Source organism: Tachypleus tridentatus, chromosome 11 (genome assembly GCF_004210375.1).
Source record: "Tachypleus tridentatus isolate NWPU-2018 chromosome 11, ASM421037v1, whole genome shotgun sequence".
Classification (NCBI taxonomy): Eukaryota; Metazoa; Arthropoda; class Merostomata; order Xiphosura; family Limulidae; genus Tachypleus; species Tachypleus tridentatus.
Genome location: NC_134835.1, coordinates 16,551,494 through 16,571,461, shown reverse-complemented (window position 1 = coordinate 16,571,461; position 19,968 = coordinate 16,551,494). Strand labels below are relative to the sequence as shown.

The following is a 19,968-nucleotide window of genomic DNA, read 5'->3' as shown; positions in this document are numbered from 1 at the left end:
TTATTTGTGGTTATACACAAAGCTGCGTAATGACCAATCTGTCTGTGTTCTGTACACCAAACCTCGTAACTAAGAGTAACAATTACAAAAATCGACGCTTGTTTGTAGTTGTTAATCTTAATGTACTATCACAACGAGTATTAAAAATAATTATCCCAATCTTGTGTTTAGTGTTATAAGCTCCTCATCAGTTTGAAATAAGTGCGAAATATTTCTGGACTGAAAGTGTTAATACATATATTTGTGTTGGTACGTTAATAACATAGAATTCTGTGAAATAGTAAAGTATTGTAATGACACAAATGGAATGTAAAAGAATATACAGAAACAAAATATATATTAAGTACTGAAATAGTCACCTTCTACTGCGTTTTTGCGTTGTGAGCGCCATCTAGTGAACCTCACTACAACAGTGTGAGGGGGTACGTAATGAACGCGTCATCTACTACGTCATTGTACCAGGTGCACGACAGGGCAAACCGTTACACAAGCGTTAGTGAATATAGTGAACGAATGGTAGAAGCTACACAGATGGTTCTCCACCTGGTTGAGTTAAGGTAACGGTTGCTCCTTTGTGATGTCATTGTACAGGTAAGCCATATAAAAATATCTATTGTTTTTTCAGAAGTTCAAGTACTTAATCAGGGAAACAAATAAACAAAATTCAACTCAAAATAAGATTTCTATGGAATGACCTGATATTTCAACAAAAGTTTAGCCAAGCTTCAATATTTCGGATGTGGTTATATAAAACTGTAAACAAATCAAGTAGCTGTTGTTGTGAATGCTTAACAAAACAAGGATTTTGATTTTCAGATCTGTGGGAGGGTTCATATTAAAAGGTTGCTTGTTAATAATTGTGCATTTATTTAGGTGTTTAAATGTTTAAATGCTGCACACTTGCCTAGATAAATGCCGTAAGAACTATCTAAGCAGACGACAGAGGTGTTACAGTATTTGATTAACAGCCGATGGTAGCTAACTTTTCCTGCAAGACTTGCAAGGGAAACCCTTTTTTATTTTATATATCACCCTTTGAATTCCTACCACCATCAATAAAGTTTGTCTTTATATAATGTAAAAGTATTGATAACTGTGAATCGAAGTAAATATTGATTTCCTAAAAACATAATTAGCATTTGACCTATCCATACAGGTAAAAGCCTTTTTTAAATATAATGACGTCAGAGGAGATGTCTCAGTAACAAGGTAATTTTTTTCTATTATTTTTTATATATTTGTGTTTGTAAGAGACTGCGTATGTTTAGTTTCTGATTGATACATAGATGTACTTACTTAAAATAATTTCGTTGTTGTGAGATATACCTTACCGTAGTTTTGTCACCTGGAAATATGCACAAATGATTCATACTTGTTGTATACAACCATGAACGAACTACGTCGTTGTTGTCATAGGTAACTACAAACAAACTATATCATTGTTGTTATCTATAACTATGAACGAATTGCGTCATTATTTTTATTATAACTAAGGATGCACTGTATCATTGTTGGTATCTGTAGCTACGAACAAACTACGTCATTGTTGTCACATCTAACTGGAGGCTTGAACTACATTAAGTTTGGCATCTACAACTACTGTCACGAACTTCGTTATTGTTGTAAATATAACCGTATTAAATATTCTATAATCTGCTAACCTGTGAACTACATTCTTCACTTCAACAGTTGAGAATTGTACTGCTTCGTTTTTGTCATCTACAACTGTACATGAACTGCACTATTCTTGTACTGGGCCCGGCCTGGCCAGGTTGTTAAGGCGCTCAACCCCTTAATCAGAGGGTCACTGGTTCGAATTTCTGTCCCACCAAACATGCTCTTCCTTTCAGCCGTGGGGGTGTTACTATGTGACGGTTAATCGCACTATTCGTTGGTAAAAGAGTAGCCCAAGAGTTGGCATTGGGTGGTGATGACTAGCTACCTTCCCTCTAGTCTTACACTGCTAAATTAGGGACGGCTAGCGAGGTGGACCTCGTGTAGCTTTGCGTGAAATTAAAAAAAAACAAAAAAACAAATATTCTTGTGCGGTAGAGCTTCCTAAACTGTAGTCCCGTATCCCCCTAGTGGTTCCGCAGTAAAATACATCAAATTTATGAAATTACCGATTACTAAAAGAATAATGATTAGAAGAAAAGGTTCAAACATTATAAAACTGATATATACATAAATACCAAATTAATATTTGTATTTAACATAAATTTATTATGTAAATTCGTTGGGCGCCTAGCACCGTTACCTGCAGATCGCAAGAAATAAGACAGTTGACTTACAGTCGCATTGACGCTTATGTGCGTGTGTGTGTTTTTCGTATAGCAAAGCCACAAACGACTATCTGCTCGGCCCACCGAGGGGAATCGAACCCCTGATTTTAGCGTTGTAAATCCGGAGACATACCGCTGTACTAGCGAGGGGCTATTGACGCTTATAAAATCAAAGTATAGAAATAAGATACATCTGGAACCGGTTCTTCGTTCGAAACTGTCAGACACTAACGCAGAAATCATTTAAGCAAATCACTGTCATCCTTCAAATTAAAGTAAGACGTACGTTTAAAAAAAAAAATCCCGTATTTAAGTATATTTTCATTGTTTTTTTCTTACAATTAGGATGGAAATACGTATATGATAAACCAGTTACACACGGTAAACGTTGTTTTCAAAGGGAGGTAGTCCACCACTACAGTGAAGAAGTTTGGGAACCTCTATTCTGTAGTAAGTAAAGTTATAGAAACAATTATCAATGAATGAAGAACAGAGGATTTGTAAAGCGAAGGGACGAGCACTGAAAACAGACGGTTAACACGTGGTGGATATAAATACAAGAAAAGCATTTAAACTAGAGCCGATTTCGTAATGGTCAAACAAGCATGTATTGCACATACACATTAAAAACCTCTCAAATTTTTATACAGTCATATACGAAGAAACTCAAATGATAAATTGACATTATTATATAGTCAAGTTAATCACTAGTTTTCATCACGTAAGTGAATGTAATTATATCGATATTTCTGAGGTAAATGTGTACCTCGTATGTTGATCTATCGTTCCGGAGGTTAAGGAGGTTTTCCTTTTTATCCTCTGAATGAGTTGACTTAATTATCCACTAGAATACAGAAAATACAGCGTACACAAAATGTCCGGATAATGTCAAGGTGGAGAAAGCTACGAAGAGAAAGAATATTATTTTCACTTGAAGACCTTTCAGGATGTCCAAAGATGATATCAAGGCTGGAGACAGATATCAAGAGATGATGAAGGGCGCTTTTGAAATCTCGCCATGCTTATGATGACAACGAGAGGGTATTGAGGGTATAGGAAGTGGTGAAACAAGAGATGAAAAGTAGATGAAGGAATAAATAGAGTAAGTTCACATAATGAAGTGAGGAGTCTTGTTATATACTTCACTGTGATGGTTTCAATTTGCAATGCAACCGAAGAACAAATAGGCTTATTACTACCCGGTTCTCGTTTAGTAGAGTCTTGCCTATCATAGGCGCACAGGTATTGTGGGTATTTCGGAAAATAGCACTAGTTTCGAAGGTGCTTATATTTATGTGCCAGTGGCCTCGTAGGTAGCTCAGCGAAAAGTCTGCAGGTCTTACGACGCTAAAATCAGGTTTGACGGCCATAGCGGGCAGAGCACTCTGTATTTAAGTACAAACAAATCAATCATATGTTAAGACGTTGTATAAAATATATTGCATAAATCCGTAATTAGTATTGAACATCATACCGTACGTAAGAATTACCCGGCATGGCCAGGTGGTTAAGGCACTCGACTCGTAATCCGAGGGTCGCGGGTTCGAATCCCGGTTGCACCAAACATGTTCGCCCTCTCAGCCGTGGAGGCGTTATAATGTGACGGTGAATCTTACTATTCGTTGGTAAAAGATTAGTTCAAGAGTTGACGGTGGGTGGTGGTGACTAGCTGGCTTCCCTCTAGTCTTACACTGCTAAATTAGGGACGGCTAGCGCAAATAGCCCTTGTGTAGCTTTGCGCGAAATTCAAAACAAACCAAACTGTACGTACTGCCAACAGAGGGACATGCTCATGTGCTTTATTAAAGGCCAGTGGTGGTTTTCACTGACACTGAATTTAAAAGCAATATTACGTATTATGATTTGTCGCGAACGAGTCTCCTATTAATTAAGATTATTATGATTTAAGTTAGCCTGAAATTTAAATTTAGAAGCTAATTAACTTGTTATATGTATCAAATTTATGATATTTGCTAAAAAGATTGATACACACAATTATTATTTAACATAAATATATTTTAATGTACATACAATAATACGATTTATAATAACCGTTATTACAAATAATGATTTATATACAAAAGGGTTACAAACTTACAACAATACTAAGTCTTCTATCTGGTTTGAAACTGAATATTATATTTACAGTTTACAATGAACGAATTAATTCTGTGTTGATACACAGATACGATTCACTTGATGGGAAGCTAAGTAGCTCTGTATTTGGTTGGTCTTACGTGGTTTACTTTTCACCAAGTAAGATGTTTAATGTCCTAGGAGAAGTGTTAGCGTCCGAAGTTAATTCTATGAAGTTAAACAGTTTGTAATGTTCGAAATCTATAAACGTTCTAGTCAAATGTCTGTAGTTTTCCTATTAGTAAGTGTTTATCACAGTTATAGCTTCCGAGATTTATAGTATCTAACTGTAACAACCCAGCAATATTGAACTGTCTCTCCGCGTGTTGCGATGGCTACCTTTTATAATCATTAGACGAGGTTCTCAAAATTTCAGTTGACAATTATATTGTCAGTTACTACTATTTCACACACACACACGTAGTACATTGTGATTCTTACTCTCGAGAATCTTCTACAAATTTACAGAGTAAGCGGGACTTTTGCAGGACACATTTAACAATGTAAGTTACATGCATTTCTAAACATCTATTAAACTGAAACAAACATAGCTCTTAAAATAAATATGTAATAGTAAATCCGTTACAACAAACATGAAGAAAGTAGCTGTTTTCTATATAATGTTTAACATGTGTTTGGAATTTTTAAGTATTTTCACCGTCAACTTCTGGTAACAATTAGAAAAGCAAGTAATAATAAACCAGTTCAAAGCTGAACTGAGATTAAAGACCAAACAAACGTATGCTGCTGAGAAATTGATTGACAGGTATATATGTCTCTCCAGCGAACAAACTCTGTCAGTAGAGCAAGTGTATAGAGTCAGCTTAGAGAAAACATCGTGAATTAGAGTCAGCTTGGAGAAAACATGGCGAATTCCTAATATTATTGTCATGTTATACATTAAATTACATTTCAATGAGTAAAATATAACTAAACTAGATATTATTAAGTATTTTGCAAATGTTAGAAGAGCCCACAGGAATACTTTTTTTTTCAATTTTTTGGGCTTTATTAAAATTCCATGACAAAATATTCTAATTGTCTAGGCTTCTAGGGTATGGGATAACTATATCGAATCAATACTTTCATGTACATAATTGTGTGTTAGATATTTCAACATTTTAAGTTATATTCACTATCATGTTACTTATCGTAATACTAACTGACTTTGTTGAGAAAATAATGTTCACAATAACGGAACAGAGTGTGAGTTAAAATAATTATATGCACACAACCATGCCAGGTTGCATGACATTTGTACATAAAAACAGTTGTCTGATGTTCAGTGATTGCTTAAATACACACCTAAACGTTGGGTTTCCATGGAAATTTCTATTTGCGCATGATCATTGCGCAGTAGGGTGACCGAATGAGTGAATACCGCGGAGGTTTGTTTATATCAAATTAAACTAAAATACTTCAGAGGTTAAAAAAACAACGAAACCAACCATGTAATGAAACCGAATAAGTAATAAAAATGGAAATTACTTACTATTACTACTGTTAATAAAACTCTCAGCAACGCATCGTTTAATACATATTTAAAAAACTATGACAAACGTTGGTTGATTCAATTTCTTTAATGAACTGGTTTTTATATTTATTAAATAATTTTCCTTTAGAAAAAGTATCAAAATTTATTAAGTTCCTTCAATATGTTATAATGTGCTGTGGTATAAATAAATGTTTAAGTATGTCGCTGATGAAAAGAAATAAATCAATGCCATATAAATTATAGGCCTTTCGAACTCGATACAATATAAGTTATATCAATACTGTTAGGCCTAATGGGTATTAAGTACTGAAGTTTTAATAAAATATAAGTTATATTAATACTGTTAGGCCTAATGGGTGTTAAGAACTGAAGTTTTAATAAAATATAAGTTATATCAATACTGTTAGGCCTAATGGGTGTTAAGTACTGAAGTTTTAATAAAATATAATTTATATTAATACTGTTAGGCCTAATGGGTGTTAAGTACTGAAGTTTTAATAAAATATAAGTTATATTAATACTGTTAGGCCTAAAGGGTGTTAAGTACTGAAATTTTAATTGTGGTGTTTATGTTGATTTTCTGTTAACAACTAGTATTTAATCACGATTTCTTGAAAGTACAGCTTAATGCATGAAAATATATACATTTTTTCTGTCTACAGAAAATATTTGTACTATGAAAGGAAATATACTAATTAATAAAAGGTAATTTTAAAAACGCACCAGTTATATCATCATACAAGACACTATGTTTTTGGTACTAGATGATTAATGTTTATATTTTAAACTAACAGAAATACATTTAACCCTCCAATGTTATCCCAGCTTTTCAACTAGCTTTTATGTGCCTTGTAAGAAGAAATATATATGTTCGGCATGGCCAGGTGGGTTAAGGTGTTCGAGTGGTAATCTGAGCGTCGCGGGTTCGAACTCTGATCGCACAAAAATGCTCGCACTTTCAGCCGTGAGGGCGTTATAATGACGGTCAATCCCACTATTCGTTGGTAAAAGAGTAGTTCAAGAGATGGCGTAGGGTGTGATGACTAGCTGCCTTCCCTCTTGTCTTACACTGCTAAATTACGGACGGCCAGCGCATATAGCCCTCGAGTAGCTTTGCGCGAAATTAAAAAACAAACAAAGAAAAATATATTTCATTGTTCGTAAATTAGTTTTGTTAATATTAATAGTTGCAATGTTTGCTTGTTTTATGAATTTAGCGCAAAGCTATTCGAGGACTGTCTGCGCTAGCCGTCCCTAATTTATCAGTGTAAGACTAGAGGGAAGGCAGCTAGTCATCACCATCCACCGCCAACTCTTGGGCTACTCTTTACCAACGAATACTGGGATTGACCGTCACATTATAAAGTCCCCACGATTGAAAGGGCGAGCATGTTTGATGCGACCGAATTCGAACCCGCGATCCTCGAATTACGAGTCAAACGCCTTATCACACTTGGCCATGCCGGACCTGCAATGTTTGATGTACCTACATGTTTATATTAGTAATATTATTTGTTTTATAATTATAAATGTTGCTTTGTTTTGTCAGCTTAGTATAAAGCCTAAGGACTAGTTTAAACTTACGCTTGAATTTTGTGAAGTGTCTTATAACATTACCTATTCTTAGTTTTTTCGTTACAGAACATTATACACATTGTTTGTAAGTTCTGATCTAGATAGTTAGTATGCTTTCACTGTTATTGATGATTATCGGTAAATTCATAGTAACTTGGCATAATATATTCAATCTGTATAAATAATACGCTTGTGTTTATCTGGAGGTGGATGGTGGTGACTAGTTGCTTTCCATCTAGTCTTATACTGCTAAATTAGGGACGACTAGCGCAGATAACAAACAAACCAAAAACTGTTCTGGAATAGAATTATAGCCAGATAGTTGTGGTTATACATACACTGACATACCAGAGAAATGATTAATAAATATTCTGTCAGACAGTTTTCGTTTTTGTAAACAGGAATCAAATTCTAACCATTGCAGTCCATCTGAGTTTTTCATCTGTGTGTTGAGGAACAGTACTGTGTTATACCATAAACAATTCTTCTTAAATTTGTTGTTATTTGTTGTTAAGCACAAAGTTACACAAGGGGCTATTCGTGCTCTGCCCACCATGGGTATCGAAACCCGGATTTTAGCAATATAAGACGGTAGGCATGCCGCTGTGCCACTGGGGGCTTCTCTTAAATTATTTCAACACTAAAAATAATACTTTTTTGTATAAATGATTCCTTTACTAGACCGAAACAGTAAGACTCAATTAACGTGTCATCAGCATGGAGTATTTAGTTTTGATGTTAAGATATAGTTTGCTTCGGATATCCGCTCAAAATTACACAGGGGTTAACTGCGCTAGACGTTCTTAGTTTAGAACTGATAGACTAGAGGTTTGTTTGTTTGTTTTAGAGCAAAGCCACATTAGGGAATCAGCCCTCAGACTTTTGTGTTAATCCGTAAGATTTTTTGTTGTCTTACTGAGAAACTAGACTAAAAGCATAGTAGCTAGACACCAAAAACGTTCCTATGTTGTAGTTTTTCCAAAACAGTCGGTAGATTTTATATTAGGGAAAGTTGGATTTTTAATCCATCCTACTACAGTTTTTAGAACTCGTTTTTATAAAAAAAATATTGTTATTCTACGAGTGTTTTTTCTTAACAAATCAAGCTGTTTTTCTCAGTACGATATTTGTACTTCACTGAACCCAAAACTAATTCTTTTGAAAACCTGATACTGAAAATCTTTGCGAAAAATATAACATTTTTATCTTTTATCTTTGCAGTTGTATAATCAGAAGGAACAGAATAATGTGACAGAGGATTGGAAGGATCGAAACTAGAAACCTAAGTTTGGGGTCGAGAACATTTAATTGAAAAGAAGGTAATAATGAATGACAAGAAGTTTATGAATAAGATAAACATAAGCATAAGACAGTGTGGACGTGTGATAACAAGTGCTTTTAAAATAACATCATGTGAGAGGTAAAATAAGAATGTTAATGTACAAAGTGCTGTTAAAGTAGTCGTGAAATAGTGCAGAATCTGATAATATACAAAGTGCTGTTAAAGTAGTCGTGAAATAGTGCAGAATCTGATAATGTACAAAGTGCTGTTAAAGTAGTCGTGAAATAGTGCAGAATCTGATAATGTACAAAGTGCTGTTAAAGTAGTCGTGAAATAGTGCAGAATCTGATAATGTACAAAGTGCTGTTAAAGTAGTCGTGAAATAGTGCAGAATCTGATAATGTACAAAGTGCTGTAAAAGTAGTAGTGAAATAGTGCAGAATCTGATAATGTACAAAGTGCTGTTAAAGTAGTCGTGAAATAGTGCAGAATCTGATAATGAACAAAGTGCTGTAAAAGTAGTAGTGAAATAGTGCAGAATCTAATAATGTACAAAGTGCTGTAAAAGTAGTCGTGAAATAGTGCAGAATCTGATAATGTAAAAGTGCTGTTAAAGTAGTCGTGAAATAGTGCAGAATCTGATAATGTAAAAGTGCTGTTAAAGTAGCCACAAAAGGTGAAATAAAATTTGATGATGTGCAAAGTGCTGTTATAGCAGCCAAGAGGTGCAAAATGAAACGGATTTGTGCAAAGTGCTGTTAAGTAGCCAGAAAATAATGCAAAATAATATTGTTATTGTACAAAGTTTTGTGGAAAACAGCGATATCAAGGTGAAGCCTACAGCTGCTGTACAGCTTGCTACGAGTAACCAGGTAAAACAGCTGCCTGTTGCTATGGGCGATCTGCTAGAAGTAGTGAAACTGTTCGCCACACCGTCACTTGGTGTTAAGGGTGTTCCTGAAGAAGTCTTTGAAACTTAACTAAATATAATTTTGTTGTGAAGGTTCTTTAGCACAATATATGTCTACATTAACACCTGTTAATAATATAAATAACGCCGAAAAGAAAGAGATGTTTATTGTTTGAACGGACCTGACTTGAAGCTACGCAACACCCAAAACTCTATCAGGAATAATTTATGTTTTTAGAATTAATTATATGTTTTTTTCTTTCCTCAGGTAGGACTGACGTACAGTAACAAAAATGTTCTGTCTGGGTGCGAAGCTACGAGGTGTGTTACTTCAGACTTTAAAATGTGTAACTTTTGTAGTTAGTTCAGATCAGTTATTTTAACTCAAATCTATATTTTGTTGAGTTAAATGCCTAATATAGCGTATGAAAAAATAGATTGTTAACACTAACAAATTAATTAAGGTAAAAAAAGAACCATACCATACTCAGGTTTTATCACATGGCTATTAATCACTTAACTACACATCTCACACAAAAATTGTGTGAAATTAGTATATAAAGACTTACTCTTTGTTTATCTGAAGTCACTGGTCCTCGAAACATGAAAATAACTTTTTAACACAAAGACTGGGCAGGAGTTATGAACAGCTATTTTTACATCACTGTGATTTGAAACATGCAATGAACCATGCGGGAGACGTGCAAAAACAACTGTAGTTAAATGTGATTTTAAGCCTTTTTGTTAAAATTAAGTTCTATTTTTATAATAAATGGATTACGTTTCAATGAAGTTAAAAAAATAAAACAAAAACATACTGGCTTGACCATTTTTAATTTGTAATAAACAGTGACCCCTAGTATGGACTACTCACCAGTGCTTCAGTGATAGGCCTTACAAGGGGCCCGGCATGGATGGCCAGGTGGGTTAAGGCAAATATGCTCGCCTTTTCAGCCGTGGGACGTTATAATGTTACAGTCAATCCCACTATTCGTTGGTAAAAGAGTAGCCCAAGAGTTGGCGGTGGATGGTGATGACTAGCTGCCTTCCCTCTAGTCTTACACTGCTAAATTAGGGACGGCTAGCGCAGATAGCCCTCGAATAGCTTTGCGTGAATTAAAAAAAACAAACAAACAAGCCTTACAAATAGATTGATTACTTTACAAATGAAAGACAGTGATAAAAATGTCATGTTTCATTAACTCCATTATCATATTAAGTGGATAAAATAGCATTTTAAAACATATTTTATGCGAAACAGTTTGTAACCTTAACATCACTCTATCTCTGTTTATCCAGGTTTTGTGGTTATGAATTCTTTGATGCTTATTCAACTATTCGTACCCAGCAAGTTAATACCAGAAAAAAGTGAGTTTTTTTTTATCGTGGAAGGCTATTAGATGTTAACGAGCATCATCGGACTTTAAATCTAAAACTTGAAATTAATGTCCTGAGTAAGAATATAAAGTCTGATGAATTAATATATTCTTTGAAGTGAACGTCCAATTTTTATTTATAATATATCTGTGCCAACTACCGTCAGTTCTAAAATGATTAGAATACTGGAAATATTTTTTGATGTATACAGGGTGTTCGGAAATTCACTGTGCACTTATATAATAATTAACAGACAAAACTGAACACCCTGTATATTTATATATAATATATAATCACAGGAACTAGCCCTACAAATCATGTACATGTTTTAGAGATTTTAGAGCTATTCCCATTTTTAAATAAATTATTTTAACGTTGTACTCCTTTTAATAGTATATATATATATATTTATCATTACGTATTTGTTAGTTTAAATATAACGTAAATCAGAGAGCCTAGTTTGTTTCTAACAGTGCCACAGCTTAATAAATCTCCATTATATTGTCATGCTTCTGAGAACTTCCGCCTTTTCCTATTAATAATATTATAGATCATTGGGCATTTGTTTATAATGTAACTCAGTGATTCTCTTTTATTTATAATAATAGCGTATGTCAGTGAGCCCCTATTATATATAATGATATATGTCAGTGATCCTCTATTATTTATAATAATGATATACCTCAGTGATACCCCCTGTTATTTATAATAATGATATACCTCAGTGATCCTTTATTATTTATAATAATGATATACCTCAGTGATACCCCCTGTTATTTATAATAATGATATACCTCAGTGATACCCCCTGTTATTTATAATAATGATATACCTCAGTGATCCTTTATTATTTATAATAATGATGTAACTCAGTGATCCCCTGTTAGTTATAATAATGATATACCTCAGTGATACCCCCTGTTATTTATAATAAAGGTGTACCTCAGTGTTCCTCTATTATTTATAATAATGATGTAACTCAGTGATCTCCTGTTAGTTATAATAATTATATACCTCAGTGTTACACCCTGTTATTTATAATAATAATATACCTCAGTGATCCTCTATTATTTATAATTATGATATACCTCAGTGATACCCCCTGTTATTTATAATAATGATGTAACTCAGTGATCCCCTGTTATTTATAATAATGATATACCTCAGTGATCCTCTATTAATTATAATAATGATGTAACTCAGTGATCCCCTGTTAGTTATAATAATGATATACCTCAGTGATACCCCCTGTTATTTATAATAATGATATACCTCAGTGATACCCCTTGTTATTTATAATAATGATATACCTCAGTGATCCTCTATTATTTATAATAATGATGTAACTCAGTGATCCTCTATTATTTATAATAATGATGTAACTCAGTGATCCCCTGTTAGTTATAATAATGATATACGTCAGTGATACCCCCTGTTATTTATAATAAAATATACCTTAGTGATCCCCTGTTAGTTATAATAATGATGTAACTCAGTGATGCCCCCTGTTAGTTATAATAATGATATACCTCAGTGATACCCCCTGTTATTTATAATAATGATATACCTCAGTGATACCCCCTGTTATTTATAATAAAGATGTACCTCAGTGATCCCCTGTTAGTTATAATAATGATGTAACTCAGTGATGCCCCCTGTTAGTTATAATAATGACGTATCTCAGTGATCCTCTGTTATTTATGATTATGATGTATTTGATATTATTTGTATATAATAAAACAGAACTTGTATTATGTTAAGAAATGATCTACCTGTTATATCATGTATTACTTTCAACAGTTACGTAGTGTTCTATCTATTGTCATTTATAACAACTATGTAAAACAATGTAAAACATATTTTACATTGTAGAACTAAGATGAGTAGAACATTAAATCTATTGCCCAATAAACACTATTAAAAACAGGAACTAACCCTTCAAATCATGTTCATGTTTTAGAGATTTTAGGCTATTCCCATTTTTAAATAAATTATTTTAACGTTGTACTGCTTTTAATAGTATATATATGCACATAATAGTATATATATGCACATAATAGTATACATATGCACAAGTGCTAATTCAATTTATCTTTCATATTGTTTAGATATCTGTCAACAGATGAATGGGAAAAAACAATATTTTGAAGCAGGACAAAGAGACATCATTACAATGGGTAATTTATCCAGTGAGACAGGGCACCCAAATAATAGTCAACAAAGCGCCCCACAACGGTGTAGCGTGGAACTAATTACATGCCCGTCCTGCCACTTCGTAATTAGTTTCCATTATTTGAACTTACCAACATGTAGCAGTGATGACTCGTGCTGGTGAGATATTTATCTCTACCTGTATTTTTGTTCTAGCGTCGTCTTTTCACAACGACTAAAAATTGATACTTAAACTTCTAAAACTGAAGAATACTTAGATGTATTTATTTCCTGGCTCTTACAAACATCTATTGTTGAACACAAGTGTGAATTTTCTTTGTTTCGTTAAGCACAGTTATAAGTGAAATATCTGAGGATGATGAAGGTGAGTAATATGTATACCTTTTTTACAGTGGTTGATACATGATATAAGCCTACAACTCGGTTATTTAATAATGTTATTTTCATCCACGTATAACTGTAGAAAATACTATTACTTTTATTCGTGTGTTTGCTTTGAAGGATAAAACTACATCCTGAGACTTCAGTGATGACGAGAAACCCACTTGTTGAGAAAATTTATATGCAAAAACGGCTCGTTTGGGCTGAGAAAACACTTTTACATAGAAAAGCGAACAACGTTTCGACCTTCTTCGGTCATCGTCATCGCTTTGTGAACCTGACGATGACCGAAGAAGGTCGAAACATCCTGAGACTTGTTTTGTAGCCATCACTGAGATTTTAGTATTATGAGCCTCAAGCTAATTGTCACGCTACCAGGGAGTAATCACTATCTCTAATGGCTGAAATGTATGCAGTGTTTAGGCCAATCATAGACTTGTTTATCTGTAATAGTTATTACTGAACAGATAAAACATAGCTCTTCATTATATTGTATTTAATGAAATGGAAACGTTTTTTACATGTTCCTGTAAAAATACGAAAGTAATAAGTTTTTTTGAAATAGTTCCTCACACTCAGTCATAGGTTGTTATTAAATATCAGCTGAAGTACTTTAGGCCTGACAATCAGTATAAGGCACAAAGAAAACTTCCATGGTTTAAAATGAGATGTGGCGCTAAAGTCAGGTCATCAATAAAACCGAGGAAAGCTATTAAAATAACAAGTAGTGGACGTCTATTGATCGCGGTGTAGGCGTACTTGCTTGTAACATTGTGAACTTTCTGAGTACGAACGACTAGGCGGTCGTTATGTTCCTCTCGCTCGAAATTTAAGTAAGATTTCGAATATTTACCATGGATCACAATTTATAAATGCTAAAGAAAATAATCTTACATGTGATGGCTTTGATCAGTTTTGATTAGCAAGGAAAGTTCGAATTCTAATTGAATAATTTATTGATAATACTTTCCCTGCACACTTGGGTTTCATCAGTAAAAAACATTACTTTTAACGTTCTGTATGTGTGTTTTTTTTTTACTCTCATTATATGAAGGCCCGGCATGGCCAAGCGCGTAAGGCGCGCGACTGGTACTCCGAGGGTCGCGGGTTCGCGCCCACGTCGCGCTAAACGTGCTCGCCCTCCCAGCCGTGGGGGCATTATAATGTGACGGTCAATCCCACTTTTCGTTGGTAAAAGAGTAACCCAAGTTGGCGGTGGGTGGGGATGACTAGCTGCCTTCCCTCTAGTCTTACACTGCTAAATTAGGGACGGCTAGCACAGATAGCTCTCGAGTAGCTTTGTGCGAAATTCCAAACAAACAATCATTCTATGAACTGGTACTTTACGTGTAACGAAAACATTTTCGCCAATCGAACACGCTGTTCTTTATTTTAATGTAGAAAGAAATAGAGAGTTAGTGATTAACCTTACAGTAAAATAAACATCAAATAATTTAGCAACTTACAATAAGGAGAGCTACAGGAAGAATACTGAATAGTGCAAAAAAATGGAAAATACTTATGTAGGTATACATAAAAAATTAGTTGACGCTGTTTAAGCAGCGCGTTTATATAAGGATTAAAGAGTTCTGTAGATACAGTTGAAACGGCGTGTATCACGATCAACAAATATTAAAGTGCTTAAATAGTGTACTAGAGTTAACAAATACTATGATATTTTGAAAATATTTTTTCTGTTTTAGGGTTAACAATGCTTACAGAAAATTATGAAAAAACGCACGATATTATTGTCACTAAACAGCACAATACCGTTGAAAATGTATATTTTACACGATTAAAGACAACTTTAAAACATACGTAAAGAGATATTTATTATGGTTAATATATACTTTTAGAAACGGAAAGACGAATTATGCTGACAACATATCCTGTATGAAGGTTAATAAAATTATACAAATATTTATGAGGTTCTATTTTAGGACGATAAGTATTTTTAAAAATACGTTGATTATACTTATTTTATTCAGGTAAGAAAATAGATATTTCAAGAGTCATATATGCATACTGTAGTGTTAAAGTTAACGAATACGTGGGTTGAACAGTCATTATTGAGTATTAGGGATAACAAATGATATAGAATGTATTGAAGAGCCATGATGTGGTATAAGGGTTAACGAATAATATAGAATATGTTGAAGATTGATGAGGCAGAATTAGGGTCAAGGATAACGTAGAATGTGTTAAGCTATATTAATCTAAAATTAACAAATGTTACAAGTTATTGGTTTTGCTTCGTAATAGACCAAATAATTTAAATTTCAGTTAGTTTTTAACTGTTTTATATTGTTGGAAAATATGACTTATTTTGGCTAACAAGACAACAGACAAGGAGGGTGGGATTTTGGATCAACCACAACAAGAGCTCTTGAGGCAAGATTTATCTACAGCTTTACTGGTTTTTTTATGTAACTCATCTTGCCATTACAGCGATAAAATAATGTATCAACAACTGTTTCAAATGTGTTTAAACTTTCTTTGAAACAGGTGTGATTACATTCGAATTCATGAACCTTACTATAAACAGTCTCGTCAGACGTTTTGTGGAATCAGTACACATCCATCCACGGGTTTCGAGTCTTTGTCGAAGCTTTTAGTGATAGATTTCTTTTACAGTTTGTCACACACCGGTGCCTTCAAGTTAGAACTTAAAGCTGCTGGTAGGTAGTTTATCACTTTATTATTTTAACTCAAATGTCGGTAGAATACTTTCTGTAGAAATCGAAATACAGTTATTCTTTTAACAATCTTAGTTTAAATGTTTATTTACACGACCTTGTTGAATAGAATCATACTTTAAGCTGGGAGCGAGTGATGCATATGAAATAACAAAGAAGCAGAGTATAATTTGGTTAGAATATGTATTACAGTACTTTTTGCACTCTTCGTAAAGCATTTCCAGATACGTTATGCATTATTGCTTATCAAAAACAGAAATTGACTCAGAATAACCTTATTTGTAAATTACAAATAACATCTCACAATTTTTACTTTCTTTACATCAAGAATGTTGCAGAGTGGAAATCGTTTTTAAATTAGGTTTTGCTCACATTAACGGATAAAAGTACATGTTTTATAGAGGTCAAATTAGCAGATGAATCAGCTTAAGTTCTGTGTAGGTCAGATTAGCTGATTCATCTGTTTTTAACCTGTTTTCTGTTGGTTAGATTAACAGATGAATCAGTACATGTTTTTTGTAGGTCAGATTAACAAATGAATCAGTACATGTTTTCTGTTGGTTAGATTAAAAAATGAATCAGTACATGTTTTCTGTTGATCAGATTAACATATGAATCAATACGTTTTCTGTTGATCAGATGAACAGATGAATCACTACATATTTTCTGTAGGTCAGATTAACAGATGAATCCGTACATGGTTTCTGTTGGTCAGATTAACAGATGAATTAATAATGGTTTCGGTTGGTCAGATTAACAGATGCATCAGTAATGGTTTCTGTTGGTCAGAATAACAGATGAATCAATACGTTTTCTGTTGATCAGATTAACAGATTAATCAGTACATGGTTTCTGTAGGTCAGATTAACAGATGAATCAGTACATGTTTTCTGTTGGTCAGATTAACAGATGAATCATTAATGGTTTCTGTTGGTCAGATTAACAGATGAATCAGTACATGGTTTCTGTTGGTCAGATTAACAGATGAATCATTAATGGTTTCTGTTGGTCAGATTAACAGATGAATCAGTACATGGTTTCTGTTGGTCAGATTAACAGATGAATCAGTAATGGTTTCTGTTGGTCAGATTAACAGGTGAATCAGTACATGTTTTCTGTTGGTCAGATTAACAGATGAATCATTAATGGTTTCTGTTGGTCACATTAACAGATGAATCAATACGTTTTCTGTTGGTCAGATTAACAGATGAATCAGTACATGGTTTCTTTTGGTCAAATTAACAGATGAATCAGTAATGGTTTCTGTTGGTCAGATTAACAGATGAATCAATACGTTTTTTGTTGGTCAGATTAACAGATGAATCATTAATGGTTTCTGTTGGTCATATTAATAGATGAATCAGTACATGGTTTCTGTTTGTCAGATTAACAGATGAATCAGTACATGCTTTCTTTTGGTCAGATTAACAGATGAATTAATACGTTTTCTGTTGGTCAGATTAACAGGTGAATCAGTACGTGTTTTCTGTTGGTCAGATTAACAGGTGAATTAGTACATGTTTTCTGTTGTACACGTTTTAATTCGTTATAGGAATTCGGTTTATTTTAATTACTTACTTGTGTGACGTCACACCGATTTTATTGTACTTCGTACGGGTTTGAAACAAAGTTTTAAATTATACCTATTTATAAAAATAATGTTTATAAGATTTATTGCTGTTATTATTAATTCGCAATTAACACATATGTGAAACACATACTATTACAATATATTATATTTAATGTCACGAACCCAAAACGTTTTAAAGATACAAAAACAAAATAATTATTGTTCTTGTATGAAATAACCCAAAGGTTTATGTTTTAATTTTATTAGAAGTAAATATTGAACCTAAAATTATTTTTAAATAAACGTGATTATGTAATTTAAAATCGCATTTTAAAACTAATATCTTAGAAACTACTTCTTGTTACAGATAATATTTACGTGTATGAAGGCAGTGACATGTTATATGAATCTGGAATGGCAGGATACATTGAGACACCGTTTTTCCCTGATAGATATCCTAGCGATTACAGTGCTGAATATATTATTAAGAATCTGGAGAAGAAAGGTTTGATTCAAGTGGTGTTCTTGGATTTTCTGCTTTCACCCTGGTCGTTTATTGAGGTTAGTATTTTATTATAACATTAAAGAAGGGTTTGATCCAACTGGTTTTCATACTTTCTACCCGGGCTGTTATTGAGGTTAATACTTTATTGTAATAAAGAAGGATTTTATCCAGCTGGTGCTGTTGAACTTCCTACTTTGTACCTGGTCATTTACTGAGGTTAATATATATACTTTTAGCAGTAGATATGGTAGTCACTGATATTAAGTTAACGTTTCTTTTCGTACCCAGATCTTCGTGACCGGTTAGCCGATGAAAGATACAGTAAATCTTCATGTTAAGCAAGGATCTAACATTTCTTTTGATCTCGCTGGTCATTTAGTCCATTTTAGAAATAGTAATCGTTCGTGATAAGTAAGGACCTAACATTTATTTAGATCTCTCTGTTCATTTAATCCATTTTAGATGTTGTAGTCTTTCGTATTGAATAAGGATCTAACCTTTCTTGTTTTGTATGGTTTTCATTACCAGTTTGTTTTCCCTATGAATTATAATGACTAACCTTTCTTGTGTGTAACACAGATTTCTAAACTTGGTCCTCAAATAGTGCATTCGAGATAACGTAATGCAGCAGGTTTAGTTATGTTGTAACATGTTTTTCTTCTTATGTCTTTGTCACCTGTTGGTTCAGGTAGGTACATTAACCATTAATGTTAAAGGAGTAAGTTTTTATTTTTTGTAACTAGAGTTATAATTTTTCACGTCGAGCAACATTACTCCAACTTATAGTTTAAAAAATGTTTCTTACACCCTTACAGTTATGTAAAGTTAAGTGTAATTTTATTTATGTCTAGGTGATGGAGAACAATGGGTCTACTTTGCACGCTTATAATGGAGATGAGTCCCGACCGCCAGTAATATCATCTAACGGTCATGTTCTAAAAATGAAATTTTATGCTAATGACGACAATCCTAAGTCAGGTTTCAGAGCAAAGTATAGCATCTACAAGTGTATGTTTCAAAGTTTCTTTCATTTTTCCTTTGTAGATTTTGTTTAATTTAAATTTGTTTTTGAATTTTCGCGCAAAACTCAGCAACATTTTATCACGCTTAGCTAAACCTAATTAAAGGTGATGGTCTATAGGTGAGGCATCAGAAACCATTTCCAACTCATGGAATACTTTTCTATTATCGAATAGTGGCATTTGAGTGGGATGCGAGTTTTTGAGGTAACGGGACGTGAACTAGGAATACCTGGTTGTCGTTTCGTAAATCAATGAGCTGTTCTTCGTCATCAGTTGTAAGATTTGTTGTCTATTCCGAATGGATAGGTCACCCGAATATATTCGTCGACAGCAAGTGACGGGAAGTAATGCTTTAGTGCGGACTGGAGGTCGCTTAATGTGTCCAAAATTTGAGGGACAATTTTCTTCTTTGACGAACATTCGTTAACAGAAGGAAAACAATCCAGGACTCCTTTCGAGATCTTATTCTTCCACAGCTTCACCTTTTCATCGGAGGCCTTCAGTTTGGACGTTGCAGTAATAATGTTTTCAGATGGTCCTTGGAGACTTAAGTTCAGAGAATTTA

General features: G+C 33.6%; 1 protein-coding gene across 3 annotated transcripts; it reads left to right on the top strand.

Annotated features, from left to right (window-relative positions):
• Window positions 1-459: 459 nt before the first annotated feature.
• Window positions 460-19,528, top strand: LOC143231431 (CUB domain-containing protein 2-like). Of its 3 annotated transcripts, none has more exons than XM_076465970.1 (8): window positions 460-591; window positions 8,710-8,807; window positions 9,949-10,001; window positions 10,980-11,048; window positions 13,166-13,388; window positions 16,116-16,288; window positions 18,244-18,437; window positions 19,233-19,526. In XM_076465970.1, the coding sequence occupies exons 3-8, from the start codon at window positions 9,974-9,976 to the stop codon at window positions 19,434-19,436; spliced, it is 891 nt and encodes a 296-aa protein (XP_076322085.1). In that variant the 5' UTR covers window positions 460-591; window positions 8,710-8,807; window positions 9,949-9,973; the 3' UTR covers window positions 19,437-19,526. The 3 variants fall into 3 exon arrangements, with proteins under 3 accessions (XP_076322085.1, XP_076322087.1, XP_076322086.1); XM_076465971.1 differs by lacking the exon at window positions 460-591 and adding an exon at window positions 1,189-1,209; XM_076465972.1 differs by lacking the exon at window positions 9,949-10,001 and having other exon boundaries at window positions 19,233-19,528.
• Window positions 19,529-19,968: the final 440 nt, after the last annotated feature.